The sequence below is a fragment of the Oreochromis aureus genome, linkage group 5 (assembly GCF_013358895.1).
Source record: "Oreochromis aureus strain Israel breed Guangdong linkage group 5, ZZ_aureus, whole genome shotgun sequence".
Taxonomy (NCBI): domain Eukaryota; kingdom Metazoa; phylum Chordata; class Actinopteri; order Cichliformes; family Cichlidae; genus Oreochromis; species Oreochromis aureus.
Window position 1 is genome coordinate 11,684,944 of NC_052946.1, and position 23,959 is coordinate 11,708,902.

The window sequence follows — 23,959 nt, forward strand, 5'->3', positions numbered from 1 at the left end:
CACTACAAGTTCTTTTAAAAAATGTGTGATGAACATGTTAGCTGTGACAGTGCTGCCACTGTTCCCATTTCTTGAGTCCAATAATTAAAAGGATTAATTCTACTCTATCTGATACTGTGCTATTACATTTCCTAGAAAATGGGCCACTGGTAATAATGCCCAAAGTTGCAGAAAATAGCTATCATTGAGGGGAAGTTTTAGTGTCATTAATGATTTTCGAACACTCTTAGTTGTCCAGCTCTAGTGAATGATCATTATAAAGCTGATATTCACCGTGACTCATGGCCATAATGACTGTAATTATAGGCCACAAAGCCCCCACAGGTAAGGAGTGTGCCCTTTCCACAAATTATAGGTTGCTATCCAAAATGATTAAAGAATATGAATGTGATAAAGTGCAAAGACAGAAGTGCCGTCAAAGAGGAGTGAGGCTTTTTATGAAAGCTCCTAAAAGCAGCCAAGCATTTACCTTCTATGCAGGGCAAAAGTTTAGGTTTTACTTGAGATACCCTTGGAAGTTACAAGTGCACGTTTTATAAACAACACTGGCCGACATCCTGCGCGCACATCTCGGCTGCATGAAAAGGGTTGTCCTTGCTGTCAGGCGTTGATTAGCCATCCAGCGTGATGTGGTCATGGCTGTCTCCCTGTCTCAGTGGGAGGTCGGCAGGACTTGATGGATGTCTCTCTTTTGAGATTGTACAGTCCTGTGGCGTGGGAGGAGGACCTGGCCCCGCTTATTTATTCATGCTGGGCCCCTTTCTGCTTTGTCTAAAATGGTGCAGGACCTCCCTCCACAGCACGACTCCATCATTTCTGGATAGAGCTAAGCAGTGCATAAAAGAGAATGAGAAAAAGCAAAGGAAAAGCACCTCTTCCGTTTCTGATCCCCAAGCACCTTTTAAGCAAAAAAAAAAAATCCACTTAGAACTGCATAAGCAGGAAGGGAGAAATCTCTTGATTTCCTACACGAGCACTGAATTTGAGGATAATCTTCACAGTACGTCGTCGCGGGATGTCTTTCTGCCAGACTCTGGGTCTAAAATACACACACACAGGGATGTGCGTGTAAAAAAGACAAACGTTTATGGCAACAAAAAAGCACCCGCAGACAGGTCGTGCATATGCACAGACTCCTCCACTGTTTCATTTTCTTTAGCACACGCTAAATAAGACTTAAGGACGGCAAATCCCCATAAATAGGAGAAAACAAAGACGGAAATGACCCATTCAGGAGGAGAAAACAGTCTCTCTCTCTCCTTTACCATATTCCCTCATGATTCTGGCAAGACCACTGGGAGATTGATGTCTCTGTCTTTTTCATACCTTCTGTGACTGCTCAGCGAAGCACCGGGCTCCATGAAACTAGCCAAATTCCTAAATGATGAATGTACACTAGTGCATCCACTGGGACAAGAAACGAATCTAATATCTGCAGAGAGAGGAGGTTGATATTGAAAATCATCTGGAATTGTGCCTGGCCTGATATTGGAAATCCTTATTCTAATTGCATGAATGAATTGAATGTTCTGTTTTGATAAATCCACTCTGCCAGCAAGGGAATTGTATAAATGAAGCATCACAGATCCGTTTGTGTTTACTGCATGTGTGTGTGTGTGTTTGTGAGTGTGTCTGTGCCCGTAAGTCATTTTCATACTCGTCCTGTGCCGTTCTTGATTGCTTGTTTACTCAAGCAAAAACTCTGTTCACAATGTTAACATATAAAATAAATGAAACTCTGACGAGATCTTCCACCCACATATTACAACATATCAAATAGTCGTAAGAGGAACATTTTTCAAAATATCAGTCACCTTATGGAGAAATGGGAGGCAGCATATCAGTATAGAAAACCATTTTTATTTCTCATAAGGCTGTCCTGTAATGTACTTATAGCTACTGGGGGATAACTATGTTTCTCCTTTGTGACTAATACTTTCTCACTGTCACTTTGAATAAATCATCTCTCTGGTGTGTGTAAGAGGAACATCTACATTACAGACACTCTCACCCGTGACCGCTCTCCGCTGCAGAAACTTAATTGTCCTATTATGGTCAGAGTTTCTCTGATGTGTCTGAGGGGAAAGGTCATGGGTGGGTGTTGCTGCTTTCTTTAGTGAGGCAGTTCTATACAGTGTTTTCCTCAGCTTTACTGAAACAACAAGCGCTTTCTGGAGTAACCAAACAACATTGCTGAATGACAAAAGTGAGCAGAACTTATTTTTATGATTCCGCTGTGGCTTTTTCTTCCAATGCGAAGCAGTCCTAGACACACCGCACTGTGACGACAGCCTCTGGCTCATGTTTAAGGGTTATTCAGGATTCCAACACGGGGCTTGAATTCTGTAAATATATTTTTCAGCTTCTTGGATCTGTCATCTTAACATGTAATGTATTTATATATGTGTATATATACACAAATTATCTTACATACAAAGAAAAGAAGTGCTCATGAATTTACACTGGGCATGCCCACCAATAAAAGTCAGAATGTTCGTCGTGGAGGATGAGGGTGAGGCCATGGGGTTGACCCTAAAGCCTCTCTGAGAGTCTTCATTAATCGACTATGGGCTTCTAGCGGTTACAGCTGATGGTTTCCTCGGTGCAGCCACAACAAAGCCATCAGTCTCAGGTAGTGAGTCAAATACAAATGCTTTCCACACAGAAATAAAAATAAAGCGACGTAATTTCCCCCAATGTGCCCTCAGTTCCACAGATTGCATGTTCAGGTCTATGAAAGTTTGCCAGCCAGTTCACCCTCAGACGGGCGGGGAGAACGTCTTCAAATTATGTTTTAACAACCTCTAAATAGCCCCTGCTAAGCTGCTTCAGTTCTGTAGAGGGAAACAGAGTGAGGGAAGAGTAGGTCAGAAACTGGCCACAGCTGTGTGGAAGAGGAGAGTCACCAACATGGAGCTCATTGATCAAACACGGGATTAGTCTGGTTTCAAATCCTTGGCACCACGCGAGCAAAGCCGTTTTATCTGGGTGGATATCCTTTCTATGGTCCCAGGTAATCCAGTCAGTAGTCGTGGATGTAATAGTTTTAGTCCATTCGATGAGAAGAGAAAGGGTACATGAGGGGAAGGAGCCTGGCGCTGAGCCCTGCAATGGGAGCTCTCTGTTAGGTCCTGGGATGAATCTGCAACACAGAGGAAGAAGAGGAGAGGAGAGAAAACACACATATGCTTAGATCGAACAAAGGCATACAAGTGTGTGAGGATTAGACCCCGAGGAATTGCTTCGTTCGCACGTTTAAAAAAAAACAACCCAAAAAAACGAGGGAGTCTTTTGAGCTGTGGAGGCTTTGTACAGCCCCCTCTCACCTCCTGGTTTATGCTGTGACGGAAAACAGAAAAACAGACAGCTTATATGCTTGGAAACCACACTGAAGATGGAGGTTTATTTGGCATTTTTATGTGTACCAGGACAAATCAGCAAAATTCTTTGCATAGGAAATCCTGGTGTGTTTCCATGCTGTGCATGTCTGCTTCATGGTATAATTTTTAGCATATTTTTGCCTTTAACATTGAGCAGTTTTGCAGGCCCCCTCACAGCCTGCTCCAGCACCTTCATTTGAACCTTCATAGTCAGCCAGCCAATTTCAAACGACCTGATAAAATAACGTTAGCTTTTCTAAATGGGATTGGGGGCCCCTGCTGTGGAGTCTGAGCTGTCTCTCCGTGACTCTGGTTCAGGGACTCTTATTCAGCCCCAGTTGCAGACCTGGACACTTTTCAATGCTGCATTGTACAGCCTTGAGACTGCTATTGAAAGTCCTGCTTTTCAGCATCCTGCTCATCCTGAAGCTCAATAAAAACTGTGCGCACGATGTCTGCAACAGTTACAGTTGTCGAGTTCCTTAATCTCTTTTTATTGTTGTAACAAAAGCATGAAAGAGTTTCATCACATTTCTGACTTATGTTACTGCTTTAAGAGTTTACACTGAAGAAACATCATGTTTCTCGCACACGGCGGTGCCAATTAGAAATCCCATAATCCTCTTCAACAAAGAAATACACTCATGACATTTCCAGCAGTCTTGGCAGGTGGTAACCAGGTGTATGGATTTGATTATGGAGGGTGCTGCATTGGACTCTGTAATCTCTAACTCACAGTCAGAGCTCCAGTAACTTGTACGTGCCAGTAAGCAAGCCATGTGATTTTATTAGCTTTTTTCCCCCCAGTAACAGTAATGTGCACCTATATTCACCCATTCCATTTATGAGGAGGTCTTATGATTAATATCTGAAACCATATGAAAACATGTGCATCTGAAAATATAATGCAGTGCAGCCATAGCCCCGACAGACTTGTTATTGACTTGACAGAATAATTGAATGCAGCGGCAAAGTAAGAATTTTAGCAGGCCATTTATTTCATCTTTGAGCCGTAATTCAATTTTGTTGCAAAACACCGAGTTGACACCAGTTGTAAATGAACATCAGCTCATTTATGCAATTTTCAAGAGCCAAGAATCATCTATTATTCTGCCTTTTTCCCCATCAGAGTGGTGGATTTTGTTTTCAGGACATTTAGTATTTAAAAAATATATATTTAAAGATTTTTTTTCTGGTTTCTCTGCAACGTTTCTGGTGGATACCTTAGTCTGGGGCAGATGTAGATAGTTTTTTGTTGACAGTATTTCAAGAAAATCTGTAACGTGTCTTCTTTTTAAAACATATACCAGATATTAATGCATTATCTTATAAATTAACAGTAGAAGGAAAATATATTTAAAATGTCAGTTGAAGACAGAATTGTTCATTCTAAATAATGTTCATTTTTGCATCTATTTTATCCAGCAGCATTTTAATATTTTGTTTACTTCTTTTATAACTTATATGCTGTCAATTGCACAATTTTTAAAATTTCATGAAAAGAGAATTTTATAGATTTTACTTAAAGATGCTGACACAACTTCTGGAAAAAAAAGTAGAGTGTGAGTGGTAACAATCACACTGACTTATTTGTGTTTTAGGGATTTTTTTTTTTTTTTTTAAATGCAGTCATCACATCGTCTGACAGGAACAGCAGGATTGATGTAGTCACCTTTTTAACTCTTTTGAATGATTCACCGCAGCTGTTGTTATGTATGCTTTAAATAGCTACTCGGATTTAATATTTCCTCCTCCGGGTCTCTTTCTCTGTATAGATTCTCAATTTTTCCCAATGATTTTAAACACTTTTTTTTCCCTCTGGGCTCATCTGTCCAGCATTTGCATATGTATGATCTACTGTCTGGTGACATATCAAAATTACCTCTGCCAGAACAAAAGCAGTAACAGGTTACACCACTGAGGATCACTTTCGGTCTGAAATGCAATCCACCAGAGGTTTGTTAGCAGGAAGAGAAGGGTTGTATGCAAATGTTGTCATTTCAACCCACATATGCATGTGAGAGCGACTAAAAGTGTCCTCTGTTCTTTTTTGTCCCCTTCAAACAAACAAGTGGAACGCTCAAGGATTTCCTGCCTGTTCCCATCTTTGCTGGCAACTTAGGTGTCTGCATTCTAATTTGCTGGGTGCATTAAATTGCAATTTGCTCAGACTTCAGTTAGTAAAAAGACCCAAGGACAATTGCCTTAACAAAAGGATTTAGTGCAAACACAGCCTACCCTTTCCCCTTTCTTGTTTAGTGCTGAACAAATCAATCATGCTTGCTCAGAAACCACTTGAAATAGCACTAAAGAGCACCCTCTGAAAACAGAAGACTCCAGACAAGAAAATACATCAAGATCCATTTAATGTGACATTGACAATGGATAAAGAAAAGCAAATGAACATAAATTAATCAGTAGCACTTGGAATGAACTCCTTCACCATTACTATGTATAAATATGTCATAAGGATGACAATCTGGGCACTTTTGGGAGTCTGAACTGCATCTGTCAGTTTAGAGTCTCATCCTTTAAACAAAGTGTATATCTCAAACAATGCACTGTTTATGATTAGTTTATAATTATTCTGTTTGTCATCGTGATGACATTATACAAAGCTGAAGGAGAAAGAAGCGTTGTCAGGCTCAGAGATGGAACGAATCATTCCTGGGTGAAGCTGGACTGTATGCGGCACGGCCGTTTGGAGTTCAGTTTGATCAACTTCAGAGCTCGATCTCCCGATTTGACAAATTAGATGGTGAAGCATCTGCTGGCAGGTCACTTTTGCTCTCGGGCTATCTCACAGATGGGCTACATCCTGTCACAGTGTGTTATTTTGCTTGAAAAAGTGCCCTCTGCTCCTTTTAATAAGGGACTTGCGGCACACTGAACAGCAAGTAAATCATGTCAGACTAGCTGGAGATGGAACACACTGAAAAGTGTGAAAGATGGTGCTTCGCTTAAATGTAACGCTTTGGACTCACTAATCTGAACACTTGATAGTGGAAATATTGTGTCTTTATACAGTTAAAACAACTTCTGTAGATGAATAAGAAACGTTTGCTGCAGTGTGAAATCACTAGAAAAAGTTCAAATTCATGGGATGCGGGATGACGCTCGTATTAGATATGTATCACATTCTCGCTTTGATAGTGACAACATATTGATATTCACTCTAGTACACTAACAATGAGGTTATTAAATGAATGTAATTTTTTCTCTCACTATCATCAAAAGGGGAGAAGAATGAATAAGAGAAATGATGCTTCGATTACAGCCTCTCTCATTCTGCCTGTCTCTTTTAAGGTGTGTAATTGTTTGGAGGGAGCAGAAATGGATTGATCTATTTAGCCAGTGGAGCGGGTAATGCAGATCTATGGTGGGCGAGTGTTTTGGAAGGTGCTCCCCAGCCTCGCTCTCACTGTGACTTCCACAAACAAAAGGGCCTGCCTTGTCTGCTGATACAGAACAGGCAATGAAGGGCTCCCTCTCTGAAAGACATAAAGAAAGAAAAGAAGAAACATGGGTGTCAGGCACTGGCTTTTTGCTTGTTGCTTCTTACTTTGAATGCCAATTTTTTGTGAACGATGATGATGATGAAGCCTGTCTTTGGCTGTACATGTACGCACGCCTGTCTCATTGTGTTTCACTTGCACGTTTCAGAACCAAATAAAAACCTATAGGTGGAACAAAATGACTAGGAAAAAGAAAACACGCCGCTGTGTTGTGAGTTTGGTGGCTTGTAAGGGAACAAATACAAATGAGGCAATTTGGCCTGAGAGGCAGGTGAATGAGGAATGTTGATTAAAAAAGAGAGCAGAGTGCAGGATAAAAGCCCTTTCATGTAGCCTGTGGGCTATGCTGTGTGCTGATAGCTGCTTCAACAAGACCCTCTGAGGGGGATCAGGACATCAAGTGGCCTCTGATAAGAAGCCACACAACGAAAAGGGAAGAGATCTGCCCGCCAGCCTCAGTTGTGCACACATGAGTGTACCCGTACAAACACAGACATATCAAACACATCAAACATGTGCGTGCATACACAACTAGGAACACACACACATGGAGGAGCAAGTAGCATGTCACAGATTAGTGCCTAATGGGATTGGCAGACCGGTGCAAGGCACTGTAATCAAACCCACACAGTGGCCGATAGCAAAAAAACAGGACATGGAACAAAGGAGGCAATGAAAGGAAGAAGGACTGATCCTGCCATTACACACTGATCACAGACAGCAGGGTTCTGCTAAGAGGCGGACCTGACTCTGTGTGTGTGTGTGTATGTTTCTACAGTGCTCTGTGAATGTGCTGCTATAGCATGCTGTATGCATATGTATGTTAAGCCATCTGCGCACTAAACATTTTACTGATACATGAGCCACAGTTTCTGTAAAAAATTTGCAGCAACTTGCTTATTATTTATGCGTGCTCTGCCTGCGCTCGGTGATAAATATTTACAGTGGGTGGCGGTGCAATCAGTATTTGTGTCACGCCTGCCTAATCATGCACAGCATGTAAACACACACTTGATTATTTCGCACTGAGTATTTGGGTTAATGGGAAGTCATTGAACATGAATTGGTCCCACTCCTACTGCCCAACACTCAAATGCATACAGTGATGTGAGAGAGACGTGAAAACATAGAAGGAAAAAAAAAGAACAGCTTAAAAAAAGACTAACCTTTACAGAAGCAAGAATGCAGCTCAATTTCTGTTGACGCATCCTCTGCATTTTGCTTCCGGAAGCTAAAAAGGGGAGTATGGCTGGGTGTTCTGCAAAGAGAGGGTCAAGAAAAAAAGGACACGTGTGTATTCGGTAGAAAAGCACCTGCAGGCCTGACCTTTGTGCGCTCTTCTCTTAAGATTTTGACATTAGACCAAAGCCATGTGACAGTATAGCTTTTCCTTCTTTTGTGTGCAGAAATTTACAAACTCGATTTCTGCATCTCATGAGAGTAAAAAAAAAAAAAGAATTCACTGACGCTACAGTACTGTGCCAAACTCTTGAGCCACCCCACATTGCTTTATATTTTGTTAGGAAAATGGCTAATAGGTGCAATGATTTATTGAATTATGCAAACATACATTTAGGACAAAAAAAAAAACGTGTTAGTTTCTAACCAGGTATCCTTTTACTGCTCTGGCAATGTGATTGGGATCATTGTCATGCTCCAAAATGAAGCTTTTATCAATTAGATGCTTTTCCAGATATTATTCCAACATAGATCAAAATCTGATGGTAATTTCTCTTTTAATAATTCCAACAATCTCCAACACCACTGGCTGAAATGCAGGCCTAAACCATGACAGAGCCTCCACCGTGTTTTACAGATGGCTGTGGACCCTCACTGTTGTACTCATTGCTGATACATACTGATCATGATCTGAACCAAATTTGGATTCATCACTCTGTAAGACTTTTCAGTTCAATTCTTGTGCAATTTGGCTACCTCAGCCTCTTCTCCCTGTTTCTCTTCATGAAGATCAGATTATTGACAGCCACACTTCCACTGAGACTGTAGTGAACATTGCTGATGAAGCTTTAGAGAACAGTAGATCAGCTGAAGGGCCAGAGGCATCTCTCAGGTCTTGGCTGGATTTCATTTCCTATTCTTAAGGACATGAGATACTGTTCACCTGCTGTAGATCATTTTTGGGCCTGTCAGTTCTTTGTTTGTCCTCTACTCGCCTGATGTCCTAAATTGGTTTTAACACAATGCACACCATGTTGACAATAGAACTTTGGGAATGACCTTGTTGGTGCAAAAATATTTTATGCCTGTTAAACTGTGTTATCGTAAGCGTTTTTCATAGTTTTGACTAAAGAATTAGGAAGAAGTCACATGCTTTTGCAAAGGGCTGCTAGTCATAAAGTGTCTAAAGATATGATTTATTATTGGTTCTTTGTCAAGTTGTCTGTGATGTGGAGATATAATAATATAATACAGATGCGGTTCATATAATACTATTTGGCTGATTATAAGTCAGTGTTAAGCGACTCATCCAAAACAGCAAACAGAGAGCGCAGGTATAAGGGCTGGACTGGAGAATTAGTGAAAAAGAAATGTCAGAAAGCCTGCCCAAGACATCTTTAAGTACCTGGCTCCTTCGAAGTAAAATACAAAGAAATGACAGGTTGCTCAAGACTTTTGAACAGTACTGTTCATAAGACAGCGATCATTTTAAAACTACTTTCTTCACATTATGCAGTGGGCTGCATTGATACTTCTAGATGTATTCTAAAGAGTAAACCAAGTACTGCACCTTACCTTGACAAGCTGGCAAGACCCCATTCGATCAACTCCTTTCTGAAAATTTTAAGCCTGCGATGGCTGTGAGGGGCCCCTTTGAAAGCTTTATGTCTATCTGCTGGCACATAAATCTACAGAACAACCTTGGGAAGCCCCATGACGTCTAGCCTTCACTGGCTGTTCCCCGTTTCTCTACTATCACATTAGCCTCTGCTGCTATTCAAAGTCATTGTCACCAAGCACTGGAAGGGAGAAAGGGGGTCAATTAAGTGAATACAAATCAGGTGATCAACTTGTCACAGTGCTGGGCTGCTGGCTTAGAGGACTAAACTCTGCATTATTTTTGCATACTGCAATCGAAGTGAGTGCACAAAGCTGAAAAAGCAGTGGAGGAGCAGAGCAGCCATTAACTTTATGTCGTTGACAAGTGTGGCCTGAGGCAGATCCCACCTGTTTGTTTACCACCTGCTTTATATTTATCTTTTTACTACTATGGGCCATTAGATAGGTTGCTTACACTGAACAGAACCAACCTTGTTATAGAGAGGGCACAGCTTTTGGATGAATTTCTTTACAGTGCTATTTCAGCACATTTATATGGGTTTGAAAATCTGTGTTTCAATGTACGCAGCAGCAGGCAGTTGACAAGTTCAAGAAAAACGATTAAATTTAAAGTTGTCTGGCTATATGCAATGCATTGTGTGGAAACGGTGTAAGTGTGCCATGTCGTATGGTTGGTTAGGTGTGCATTTCGACTCGCAGCACAGAAATGACAAACACATGCATGTAAAGTATGCGTAGAATAGCTTCTGTGTATTATGAGAGTATGCGTGTGCATGCGGATGGAGGCAGCTGAACTTAAGTGTGTGTGGTTTCTCACCCTTGTGGTCTTGATTTTGTTCCCAGAGGAGCACATCCATCCAGAGTTGTCAGGCAGAGTCTTACACTCTTCTCCCTCCAGACACGGTTCCATCTCACACCACCATTTCCCAATTACAATGGACGCTGTGAAAGATGAGCACAGACACATAACAAAGCAGCATTAGTTTAGACACATAGTTCCCTGCCCTCCAGCCCCATATCCTCTCCTAAACTGGACTTACCTTCTACTTGAGACAAATATAACACAGAGCAAAAAAGAAATAAATAAATTGGGAAAAAGATTTTCCCAATTTATTTGTGCCTGCATGTGTTTCACTTCAGTACAGCTGTTATTGCTGTTTCCCTCCACTCCTCTGCTCTCTGTTTCACTGTGTGTGTTTCCGCTTCATTGTGTGATCCGTGTGCAAAGTTCCATCCACACACAAAGAACATAGCGGGACAGACAGTGACTTTAAAGTAAAGACAACCACAGCTGATTTGGAGAACAGGGCAAAATGAGTGTTTAAATAATAAGTCAAGTGTCAAAATCACAATTGCTGGGATTAAATTTATTACAAATCCCATTTCATTCCCCTGTGAATGTGATCTTATGTTCTCTGTTTGCATATGTTTCATGTGTCATGTTCAAAGTGCGTTACTCATACCTAACTTAGTGGAACCATTTTCACTAAGAACGAAATGAAGTACTTGAAAAGGCACTGCAGGCTAGTAATGGTAATGACAAGACTTGAAGAAATGGAAGCAGGATGCATTGAAAAGCAACAAATTCAGTTTGTAAAATGTAGGGAAAAATCACTGTTAAAATGACTAATTAAAAAAAATTGTATTATTTTCAAGACTGTGTTTTTCAAATAGGCATGGAAAGTATAAAATGTATAGTAACATACAATTTAAAAACATAAGGATTAGCATTCAAAATGTGGGTGGAATCACACATGCAGAAAACTCCCACACAAACATATTTGGTGTGCAAATTATCCACACAGGCAGAATTGTGAGCACTTACACAGAAGCAGCCACACATTATATTACGAGCATCTCCAGAGGAACATCCAGCAGTGTCTCTAAATGAATATTTTTCCTCCTCTTTGGCCTCAGAGCAATTGTATTGTTGCTGCATGGGTACTTTAGCTGTTGACAATAATGTCTTATACCAACAGAAATTAATCATTATTTTGTTTTGATATAGCTACATTGCATGAAGGGGAGCAATCTCATTTTTAATCAAAACTAATTGCCTCTCATCGACTGAATTCTTCCTCCAGCTATTTAACAAAAGCAAATATGTTCTCATCTTCACATCAAGATGTCTTTCCCTCCCCTTTTTCCATTTCTCTTTCTCTCTCTCTCTGTCTGTAGGTACATATATGGGTTTTTTTTTTAACCCAAAGTATATATGACATGTTAAAGTGCACCAAACATGCACTTTCTAACACTCAAATCTTTTTATGTAGCAATTAAAAAGATACTTTGTTACTTCTTCTAATTAACTTATTTCAGTCCATATGTTTTTATAGTTGCAAACCACCAGCCTCCTGGGTGTTTCATAGCTTGTGCGTCACTGAGCATTATAGTGCTTATACCATTGCTACTTGCCAACAAACTGCCATATGTAATACAACTGAAAATACAACTAAAAATATCAGTTACTCATTTTCAAATATAGCTCATTTTGATCTACGCTTCCACATTAAAAACCCTCCTGATTCTCCCAAGTGTAATACACATTTAAAACTGCATAAATGGGTTTCTCACTGAGAAGCTTCATGTCTTTTTTTTGAGCTTGTCGTTGGTGGTTACACAAATAACTCTAGTTCTTGTGAACTTAAACTGAGGCTCAGCTATTCCTTCCTTTGGCTATGCTTTGATACATGGATTAATACTAAGGTTAAGGTTACTAAATGCTAATCTACACCTTACAACCAATATGAATTTTAAATGGCCATCTAAGGCTGCTAAATTATGGAATTTACTTTTCTTTTATTGAATAATAACAAAACCACAAGTCATTCGTTTGATCTGATTGATTAAAGTGGGTGTGAATGTATCAAACTGATTTTAAGCATAAAAGAAAATATCAGAACCAGCCCAGGCTGTAGTTTAGATTCAGTTGATCATATGGGGTAACATCCTTCCCTGTGCATTTTATATAGTTTTGTAGTATTTTTGTCTTTTAAATTTTTAAAATCCACTCTAGGATCCCACTGCAATTTGTCAGAGTGGGAACCTCTCTTCAAGTTACTGTAAATCCCAGCACAAATCAAAACCAGTCTTTCAAAGTCAAGCTGTGATTCATTTATTAACCATGAAGCTTGAAAAAAGAAACTTTTTGTTTTTCACACTCCTCCTTTAGAGCCTTCTGACAGAAAAAGTTAAAACTTCAAAGCAGGTTTTCAGATGATAAGTGATCTCTTGTCCCAACAGAATTTTTGCTGCATGCACTGTGTTTTCTTAAATTCACTCTTTAAAGAGCATCTTTCCTTTTATCTTGTTGACACAAAGAGGACGTGAAGGTGAAATTATTGGGTAAGTGCAATGAGTTAAAACTGTATCATTTCATTTTCCAAACCTTGTTGTTTTTTTTCTGAACCATTTGGAAAAAATACTTTTTTACCCTCCAGCATGTGTTGCCAAGGTTACAGACCAACCACCAATCAATTGTGAGCATGAGCAACATGCCGTCTCTACCTGATGGAAGAAGACTGTTAAAGTGCCGTCCCTCACAGCACAGAGTGTGCTACAGTTCAGTGTGAACCAACACACACGTACATATACACCAGAGGGAGACTGGACCACTGCTGTTCAGTAAACTCGCCATGTTATGCTGTCTCCTCCTTCATTTTTTTCCCTCCATGAGCCCCAAGAATACTAAATACAGGAACGAGAGCATCGACTAACCGGCTGTAAATGCGCCCTTTGGCTTCCCCCGTGGCTGTTTACCTTATACACTAATTACATGTTGGTCCACCATAAACTGCGCTTCCTTATCTTGGCTTTCTCCGTGTCTTAAATATTTCCCATGTTTAATTGTGTTTACATTGAGCTGCTTTAGGTGCCAAATCATAAGTATGCAGGAAGCCTTCATTAAGCTGCAAATCAGAACTAGACTTGAGGAGATGTGTTTAATCATTTCTACTGAGTGATGATGATGTGCCGTGTTGTTACCATTCTGCTAGCCCCATCCCGTCACTCCAGAGAGTGAACAGGAAACCAAAAAGTTGTTTTTCAATACACCAACAACCCAGGAGGATTTATAGCCAACAATGTGAATGCTGAGTTCACTTCAAATTGAAGAACGGTAAAGGAGTGCCTGGCAAAACAAAAATCAATTCCTTTAAACCAAAACAAACAAACAAAAAACAGGAAAAGGCAGAAAAAGAAAGATAGAAGAAAAAGAAGTAAAAACGAGGTGGGAGATTAAAAAGCTGCATCACATGAGAACTGCTTAGCAGTGAATTGACTTTCTTCTAACCCTGAAATGCTTCCACATAAAGTAGATTGTTCATACAGCAGTCTAAAAAAAACGCATTGAATGCATAAAGTTTGTTTTTCTTTTTTTATTCATCCCTCAATTTTCATTTCGTTTAGGGGCAGCTGTAGGTCAGAAGGTCAGTGGCTTGAACCGTGGCTCCTCCAGCAAGGATGTCAAAGTATCCTTGGGCAAGATGAACCCCAAATTGGCCCTGATGCATCTATTGGAGTGTGAGACGGTGTGTAAATCTTAGACAAAAGTGCTCCAAGGAATAAAATGAAGTGCTATGGAAACAGGTGAATGAGGCTTGTGGAAGAAAGCAGTTTGAGCACACAGCTGGAGCAGAAGAGCACTAAGCGTGTACGAGTCCACTTCATTAACGACTAATGTAAAAATATGCAGTGTTTATAATTAGGGAAGAGCCATAATTCTAGCTGACTGTTTGCACCTCTTACTTGTTGATTATTAATTATTTTTTTGCTAATTTGTAAATGGTTATTATATTGAAGAACATTTACCACTTTGTTTGCAGCATTTAAGTGTGTCAGTAACACCGATATGAGGCCTCATTTTCAGTACTGTACAAAAGTGTTATGCTACTCCTCATTTTTTATATTTTGCCAAATTAAAGAACATTTTCAGAAAGAAGCTGATTGAATGGGGGTCTTGCCAGCCTGTCATTGTGAGATGAGGACTTGGTTTACTTTGAAATCCATCTATAAGTTTCAGTTTATCCCACAAATCATTGTTTTATATACAGTACTGTCAAAAGTTTTAAGCCACCCATCATTTATTTGCCTTTTGGTGTCAAGGAGCCAGACTTTATTGCAATTCTTAAAGTTTCCTGAAGGGCAAAGTTTTTCTTTGGACATTGGCAGCTTTTTCACTCATTGTACCATTTTTAGAAGATTTTCTTTGCCTGTTTTTGTTTGCTTGTTAAGTTACTTAACCTTAATCTATGAATCACTCAAGAATAAATAAGGCACCTTGCTCAAGGACTGAATCAGTGTAGTGTGTGACAGACACTTAAATTGTATCTTAGTCACTCTGTTACTTGTCACAAAAACACATAATTTCTTTACATTCTTTAGTTGAACCTAGGAAAAATGCCAAAGATCAAACAGTTTGACAGGCATAAAATAGTGTTCTTGAAACAACAAGTTGATTCCCAAAGAGGTATTAGCTGAAAACCTGGCATATATTGTCATGGTGTGCAGTGGCTTCTTAAAAATTTTGGATGAAAGTTGTAGAGGACAAACAATGATGCAGCAGGACTAAAATCTCTACAGAAAAACAATATTAGAAAGTCAGTTCCTCAGCGCTGAGCTTCTTAGACTTGTAGAAACTCTGTTTTTGCCTTAAGGTACTTCCATGTATGTTTGCATATCAATAAATGGCTACATGCATTTCCGATTTTCCTAGTAATATAAAGAAATGGGCGGCTAAAAGTACTGCATATTATTGACCTTTCCTTCCACCTTCAGTTTGTTTGTTTGTTTAGTTGTTTCATTGTAAGCTCTTCTGTACAAGACTTTTTAATGCTAAAATCTGTGCTTTTCATTTGAACTCTCTGGTGTTCTTGTAACATTAACTTAAAATGACCCTTACTTGTTTTAGATTGAACTTGATTGAAACTACACATGAAATCCCACGAGTTTACATACTGAACTTGGACAATCTATTGCATATCTATTTTTTTTACTTTAAAAAAAATCCCCTTTCACTCAATAATTTCCATGTTGTTACATTACAAACATCATTCTGCGTATTGAACTTCCAGTGTAACCGTCAATGCTCAGAATGATCTTTTATGTGTGTGTGTATGTGTGTTTTAAAGGAGACAAAAATTGTCTGTGCTCACATCTGTGCATCTCATTTTACAACAGATTATTGTTTGAAAGCCAATAATGCTCCAATATAATGTATATCGAAACCTTCAGTGAAGAAATAGGTGATTGAACATAGAGAGAACGCTGCCATTTTTGGGTGTATCACTGCTGTTGATTAAAAATGTATTTATAAACAATGTACATGTAATGGACATGTAATGGACATGTAATGTTACCTTTGTTTTGAGATCAGCTACTACATATGTATATATAATATGTAAGGATTGAGGTATTAGAAAAATTATTACCAAAAACTACATGGACGTCGATAATCGTGGTACCTTAGGCATGTATTTTTTTTCACGGCCTTGTTGTTGGCTCTCTTTCTTATTTTTCACTCCCTAGCATGCTCAGCCATTCTGTTCTGTTCATTGAGCCTTGGACGAGGAGTATTCACAGTCACCAACAACTGCTTCAAGTTATAACTTTAAGTATCTTTCGCCATTCTATAGCTTCAAAATAAATTTGTCAGCCAGAGAGAGTGCTAAAACATATCAGCATATCAGCAAACTGAAGCAATGGTGCAGGGCTGTGGTAAAAAGTGTATTGGTATAGTTATTCCACCGCACAGACCACCTGATGTGGAAGAGTCACCATGTCTTAAAAAGACACTTTATCATAATCTTAATTAACATCTTGACAGCTTTTCATCTTGCAATAAAAGTAAAAATTTAATGAGCAGTGACTATGAAATACATCTTATTAACATTCATGCTTTAATTTATTATTGCCATCAGTATCTTTTTCACTGTATGAGAACAACAATGGCTCAAGAAAACCTCAGAAAGCGCTCTTAATGACATGTCTTTACACCAGTAGCACAAAGAAAAAATAGACAGTGTTAAGCCCAGTGGGAACACAGACACTAGATGTACACGGCTGTGCACCGGACAGGACGTTTGGCTTTGACCTTGACCAATGGAGAAGAGGGATCACTGGGCTGGGATCCATGCATCACTCTCTGGTCACCACTGACCTCCAACAGTCGTTTTACTTAACTGCTCTCTGTGCAGTTGTCAGCATAGAGGGCACAACCTTTGTTCCAACATCAGCAAACTTTACTCCTCCTCTGTGATGGTTGGGGAGTGAAGGGGAGTGGGGGGGAGGAGTGGGGGGGGAGTCTTATGCTGGGCCACTGTCCGAAATCCTCCTTGGTGGCCATCCATTAATTTTCAGATCCATCTGTTTACAAGATGAAGGCACTGAATGTGATTTAAAGCACCATTACAAATTAAAACCATCCTCACATATTACCATAAAATAGCTGCATTAGGGTGTCAGCGATAACAGATGGTCTTCAAATAATCAACACACGGACAGGAAGGGTGCTTGATTCAAGATGTCAGCGATGTAGCAAGCTGGAGTCTTTAGCTTTGATAGACAAACAACTGAGAATGGGACTTGAATTGATTGAAAAACATGAAGCGATGGACCTTTTTACAAGTGCATCTGTCAGATCACTGTTAGCGGGTTCTGTGATGGATTGAACTTGCTGACACGTCCCTGCCACGTAGCAGAATGTTTGAACACCTTGACGAATGAGGAAGAGAATTGATCTCTGTCGGTGTCAAAATGTGAATACGTGTCTGTAGGTTCAATGAATAGTTAATGTTTTTTAACTTGTACTCGCTTGGCAGACTTTTTTAAATTAATCACAGCAAAAACGGTAGCTTTCCAGTGATGTCAAGTGGGGTTTTTTTCCCCCCAGATGAGTAACTTAAATAACCTTCAATCAAAATCTGGACAAGAAAGCAATTGACTTTAAATTTTGACACTGTTTTGTAAGGTTGCGTCTGCAGTTTGGGCAGCGTGATCTATCTGTAATGCGATGGCATCCGGCATTTGAGTGTGTGTGTTTTTAACACCAGTGCTCTTCAAGTGCCCTGAATATTCACCTATTAACAAAACAAATGTCCAATCAATCATCCATTCATATAATCATGCATGCAAGCAAACAGTCGATCAAATTATCCCCCTCTCACGTTGAAAGAATTAAAAGGACCCGCTTTCATCTTAATGAGATGGAGTTATAAATGCGAGGATTTTGCCACAGTAAAGTACTGGAAGGGTCACAGGAGCATGAAACAAATGAAGCAATTGTATAATTATGGAAGGATTGAGACTTGAACCCCTGAACCTGAGGTCAGCTTCAGATAGTCATTATTCTACATTAATCTTTGCCCCTCTCTGAAAAGAGAGTGCCAAGATTTGATTAGCTATTCAGAAAATATTGTTTAGCTTTCTAATCATAGCTTTACTGAATTTCTGAATTTGTAATGGACACCCTGCCACAGCAGCACCTGCAGACCAAAAGTCCAGGGTCTCCATGTTTTTATTCTCAGCACGGGTTTTAAAACTCAAATTAATTCTCATAAATGCTGCAAACTATTTTCTATGATGCACGCCTCCATTTCACCAGTCAAGTGAAACTGGAAACCTCACAGTTACAAGTACAAACATCCATAAAAACCTAATGCAGAAATACTGGCAGGTGCTGGGCCGGTATTGCAGAGTAAATCTGGTTAAAACTACTCCATTTATGACATAACTGGCATTAAATTACAGTATTTAATAACTTCCACTCACTATCACTACTCTATTTTACAAGCAATGCAGTATCTAAATATTTAATTTCCATGTGTCTTAACTTAACTGTGCAGTAAGTGTAACTCCGTGGTTCTGTCTGTGAACGTGTACATTTTTATTTCCATTTCTTTATGTGGGTAAAAATCTGACTGCTGCTCCCACACAGGTGACATAGATCTTGCTGTGGGTCCCTTCTCTCAGCTCACTGTGGACTTGTTACTCTGATAGTGAGACCAAGGAAGGCGATGCCATGTTGCTTAAAAAGCTGAGAGAAGTGGTTAGAGAAGGAAGAAAACTACGGTGACCTTTAAACCTCAGCTCAGGGTCAGATGCTTTTCCTTGCAGGTTACAGGTTAGAGCCTAATCACATCATCAGTGCTGTGAGAGCTCAGTGGGATGTGACAACAGTGCAGGAGAAAATGTTCTTTGCAATCATTATCTTCACTCCCCCCTCCTGGAAAAAAACATCTTTTTTTGACCCAGGAGGATTTCAGTGTTTGTTAGTCTTGCCTTATGTCTGCTTGTGTGTGCGTTATAGCAAGAGAAAGATGTTTTTGTTGTACAGTACACTCTAATATGCTCCTTCTGTCCATACCCTCAGGCTCTATCTGCAGCAGGTTCGTGTCTTGGCAACCACATACAATTACAGTAGCAGGGGGTCTGTGAAACAGTGAGACCTGAACTGTGGGAGCTGAGATTTTATAACGGGAAGACTTTGCTGTTCTTGGGTGTCATCAGGTTGGACTTTGCTGTCCATGCAACCACGTGCAGTAGTCAGTCCCGATTGGCTATTTTTTTGTAGGACAATCTTTGCCAACATGGGTGTACTCTGTTTGGAAGACAACCACCTTCCTGCTTATATTGACACCAGCTCCGCTTGTGAGAAGATGCTATTGATTTAAAGAGTGTATCAAAGTATCCATGTTAATCTACTGTGTTTATTAAAAAAAAGATTTTATTCAATTCACAAAGTAAGTATGTGAAAAAAAGAGAAAAACTTCAGCACTTACTGTCCTTCCCCTCAAGTAGTCCCCCCCAGGATGTATCTCAAATGTACCATGACAACCTGTTATGCTCGACTCTACACGCCTGCAGCCAAACAGAAGGGTTCATTCCCCACCAGTGATCAGCAGCGAGCGGGCATCTGCGTGCATCTCCCGCTGAATGAGTGTACCGCTACAGCGGCGACACGACAATACACACGTATGCATAATTAGGCGTCAGCATGCATGTGTTTATTAAATGGGTGCATATGTAAGTGTGTACTCGGGTGCTGTGGCTGAGGGCTTACTTGTCTCATACACGGGGATAAAGGCAGCGGTGCAGTGATGAGCTCCTAATCTGAGTGCATGTGATTGGTCCGGTGAGGCTGGAGAGATATGAGCGTTTGACTTGTTAAAAGGGATGTTCTTCACTTGGAGCTTCGTTGGCCCTGACATAACTGGGACATAATTCTCCTTGTCAAAACTAATAATCAATTCCCACCATGAGGATAATCTGACAGTAGACCCCCAATGAGCGTGACGCAAGCTGTCCTCACTTCCCCATATATTATTAACAGCCACAACAGTTACCAGTAGCAACTGAGATAACCCCATGTAGCCCCTCTCCACAAGTCAGTAAACACTTGACAATGGGACTGATCTTCACTGTGGGCTTTGATGCTGGAGTTTGACGCTAATGACCAATAATACAGCGAGCCAGAGAGACTGCCTGTTTCTGCAAATTTGGCTAAAAATAAGGAAGTGTTCATTCCTCCGGGCTTTGTGTGTGTGTCCAGACCAAATGACCTCTAAAGGTTTTGACTTATTATATCAGAACACTAGCTATTCTTTTTATATGTTATTTTGTTTTTGGGATTTTTTTTTTGTGGATATATAACCTGTGTATGGTACAGTGGCAGCAGGTGTCCCCCAGGGGGTGGCAAGATGAGCAACATCGTTCCTCAACTGGATGGAACATTAATAACATGAGGACCTGGGGAGAAAGCTCCATCTGGGCCAGGCTGGTGCAATGCTGAAGGGACAGGCCACTGACTCCACAAGTCTATAATCCCTCACATAGTGCACTGGAAGCCTGCTGGGGTAAGTTGACAAACACGCAACTTTCAGGTGTAGCTTTTCCAGATAATCGACACCCTTGAACGAAGTGACCTCCTCCTTCCTGTGTCACACTTGAAAAAGAAATAAAAAGCTCAATTTAATGGTGTTTGTTTGTCAGAACCTGACACTTCCGACTGCAAATGAGCTCTTATGAATAATCACATAATTATTTTGCGTGCCCTTCAGCCTTTATCCCCTGGTAGGTGTTAAATAAATAACACTGAGCCGGATTCACTTTCAAGCAGGTGAAAATTATCCAAGTAGGAAGGCGAGGCAAGATAAAGGAAGTAAAATTATTAAAAGGTCAGGTCACTACCACTCAAAAGGGGCAGCGATGCTCAATATTGTAGCAGTGCAGCTCAGTGACTTGTCATTTCCATTTTTTATCACCACCTCTTCTGTAAGTGCTTGTTAATCAATACGCTAACAACAAGGATTCTCTCACTGTGGGAGCTTGAAGCACAGAGGCATGATGTGTTTACACCAGCCCCTCTTCTTCACCCCTGTGTCTCAGTCTGTACTTTTTTAAAAACAAAAATTATATCTTTGTCCAGCTTTGGTGGAAAACTTCTTCGGATTTCCACATCTCGGTGTAAAAAAAACAACTACTACAAAAAACCTCCCCAAAAAACCTGAAGTTGTATTCACATTTTACACTGCATTCAGCTAACATTTTTTTATCTTAAGGTCTAGGGTGTAATTTGTAGTTGCCGGTAACGAAAGGTCTCAGTCTGACATTAAGGTTTTCAGGTATTGTAGGCTGCAGGCCTTGGATAGGAAAAAAAAGGGAAAGAATCTGCATTAATATAAAATGATTGCCTTGTCTGCTAGATGCTGCAGAGGAGTGGCTCCATTTCATATCCGAAGATCTTTCTGAGTTTCAGCTGTGGCTGACTAACCTTGTGAGGCCCACTGTCCATGCCTGTCTGGCCCCCCGTTGTAATTTAATGAAGATATTTTGGTGTCACTTCTTTGCGGGAGGGCAGACACATGACTTTGATCGTAGCTGAAGGTGAAGGTGAAAAGATCGAAACTGAGGAGCCACAAATGAGCTGCGTGGAATTAAGGGGCATCACAGTTCTGTCTCAGCAGACTTGTGATTTCCTGTCAGCTTTTTTCCCCTTTTTCTCTCCATGGAGCTGCCGATGCCTGATTGTTTTTCTCGGCTGAGGTAATTCAAGTGCACTAGCCTGGAGCTTCCCTGACTTCTGTTTATTAGTTATTCATTTCCGTCAGTCTGAGATGCCTTCGGCAATGCGATCTGCAAATTTCTCTCCATTTAGGTGTTCTGCAGGCCAACTGGATCATCGTCCAACTCCCGCGATGCCCAGCAGCACTGCACTACTGGGTTCTTAATAGTTAAACATAGTTTTGTCATTTGAAAGTGGAGAAATTGTGTTTGAATATACTGTATGCCTTCATCTGAAGTGCTTATTAAAGCCTGTGAAACAACTCAGTCACACTTGAGATGGTAAATCTCACATTTGAAACGACTTTTGTATATATAAGTAAAGTTCAGTAACAGAAGTTTTCTTAAGTAATAATAATAAGTTCTCACAATAAAAAAACTATTTTATGTAGAAACTGTATATTTATCCTTTTACTTCAGTAAAAATACAGAACAGTCAGTCATCCGCCTCCTCTGATGTGGTCTATTATAAAGTAGTGGATTTATATCTAAAGTTGAATTTTTATATGAAATGCGTAACTTTTAATGTGATATAATTCTGCAAACTAAATTTGTTAATCTCCTAATTTGGCTGATACTGACTGTGGCATTTTTACTATTTGAACAAAAAATCTTCACCAGAGAATAATGTGAGTACCGCAAATATGCTGCTGCAAAATGAAGCAGATCCTGTCAGCTAGGCAAGGCAGGCAACCTGAGCTGCACTATGTCATGCACATTAACATGCCTCACTCTTCCCGTGCCAAATCCTCCCAAATTGGCAGTCTAATCAAGCCCCAGAATCTTCCCGTCTCTCTCTCTCTGACACGTCAGTGCTGCACCTGCCCTGCATCGCATCCTGCTCTTTCAACCCCTGCACTACCCCAGCATCCACCTGTTGACTAAGGGGTTTGTTTACTCTTCACTCTCTATTTGCATCATATTTGTATTCTCCCCCTGTAAGAAAGCAGTCATTTCAAACGTGAGCTGTCTGACTGAAATGCCACACATGTAGGACACATGCTCTCTGTACTGTCTCTGGATGTCATTTATACTTGGAGAGTGCAGGTAGTCGTATATCTGCTAGAACAGGTATCAGATGGACAAGGACTGTCTCTCAGAGGAGCATTTATAGATACGTTTAAAAGACGTTAGATGTTCTCACCATCCACACAGGAGGGTTTGTTGCGTGTCGTCCCGGCCACTTTCCCCGGTAAACAGGAGCACTTGACTGTCTGAGAGCGCTCCTCGATACGATTCTTGTTACAGCATCGGTGGGCAGCAATCACCTCGCACGTACCACCCTCTGGAGAGAGATTGAAAAGACACCCTGTCAGTAAATGTGAGATGTTAATAAGAAACGTTTAACAGTAAACTATCTGAAGCAACCATGTAATAAGTGTCCTTAACTCACTGCAGTTTGAACTTAAAATCACAAACGAGCAACAACAATGCAAATAAAAGATGGACTTCCTGTGTAGGGAGCTGCAATACAATCACTGGGTACTTTTACCGTAAGTATATGAAGAAAATTAGCCCTCAAGGCATCTCAATAACGCCATCTAATTGCCTCTTACTTGGTGCTGACTGTTCTCACTTCATACCAATCAGCACATGATTGACGCTGATGACTGTGCCAATACAATAATAGGCAATAGTACACTAAAGCATTAACTCCAAAGTATAGGTGACATCAGTCATGGCAAGTGCTGAACAATAGGTCCCAGTCTGACAAAGGGGTATGTCTGTGGAAAGCGAAAGTGATAAGCACCAATAGCAGTAGTAGGTCAAAATAACAATAGGGAGGCTGAGGGGGTGATGGAGCTGAGGGACATCCTAAAATGAGTGAGACAGACAGAAAGAGAAAGCTAGAGGACAAGGTGTGTCTGGATACCAGGGACTTGGCATACCGGTGAGTAATGAGAGAGCCACTGGAAGTGCCCCCTTCACACAATTATAAAGCGTGGGGCTAATGCAGCCAGCGGAGCTGCAGGAGAGAGGCCCTCCATCACTGCTCTCCCTTTTCCTTACGCCCCAGGAAAAACTCTTTATCTTCTTTTGACAGGCACCACAACAGACACCAGCGTCCAGCAATTAAACTGGAGCTCATCCCAGGACAAGGGGAGAGGAGAGGAGAGTTTAACTTATTCTCTCCAATATCCAGAATAGAACAGATAGAGTGCAGAAGGAGAGGGAGACAACCAAATGCCACATTTAATCTTGTCTGCG

At 40.4% G+C, this 23,959-nt stretch overlaps 1 protein-coding gene across 6 annotated transcripts in view; it reads right to left on the reverse strand.

Annotated features, from left to right (window-relative positions):
- Positions 1–1,869: 1,869 nt before the first annotated feature.
- Positions 1,870–23,959, reverse strand: part of LOC116330188 (chemokine-like protein TAFA-1) — a 123,997-nt gene continuing 101,907 nt past the window's right edge. Inside the window, exons 3-7 of one of the 6 annotated variants that reach the window (XR_005613004.1) lie at positions 22,896–23,036; positions 10,512–10,636; positions 9,650–9,873; positions 8,062–8,153; positions 1,870–3,142 (exon numbers count right to left, since the gene is read on the reverse strand). Coding sequence is in view for 2 of the 6 variants with exons in the window: in XM_039611879.1 (XP_039467813.1) it covers positions 3,125–3,142; positions 10,512–10,636; positions 22,896–23,036 (284 nt within the window). In the remaining 4 variants the exon portion in view is untranslated. Of the gene's footprint in view, positions 3,143–5,748; positions 6,872–8,061; positions 8,154–9,649; positions 9,874–10,511; positions 10,637–16,532; positions 17,057–19,751; positions 19,830–22,895; positions 23,037–23,959 lie in introns of those variants that run through there. The other 5 variants (XR_005613003.1, XR_005613006.1, XR_005613005.1 and 2 more) reach the window with 5 other exon arrangements.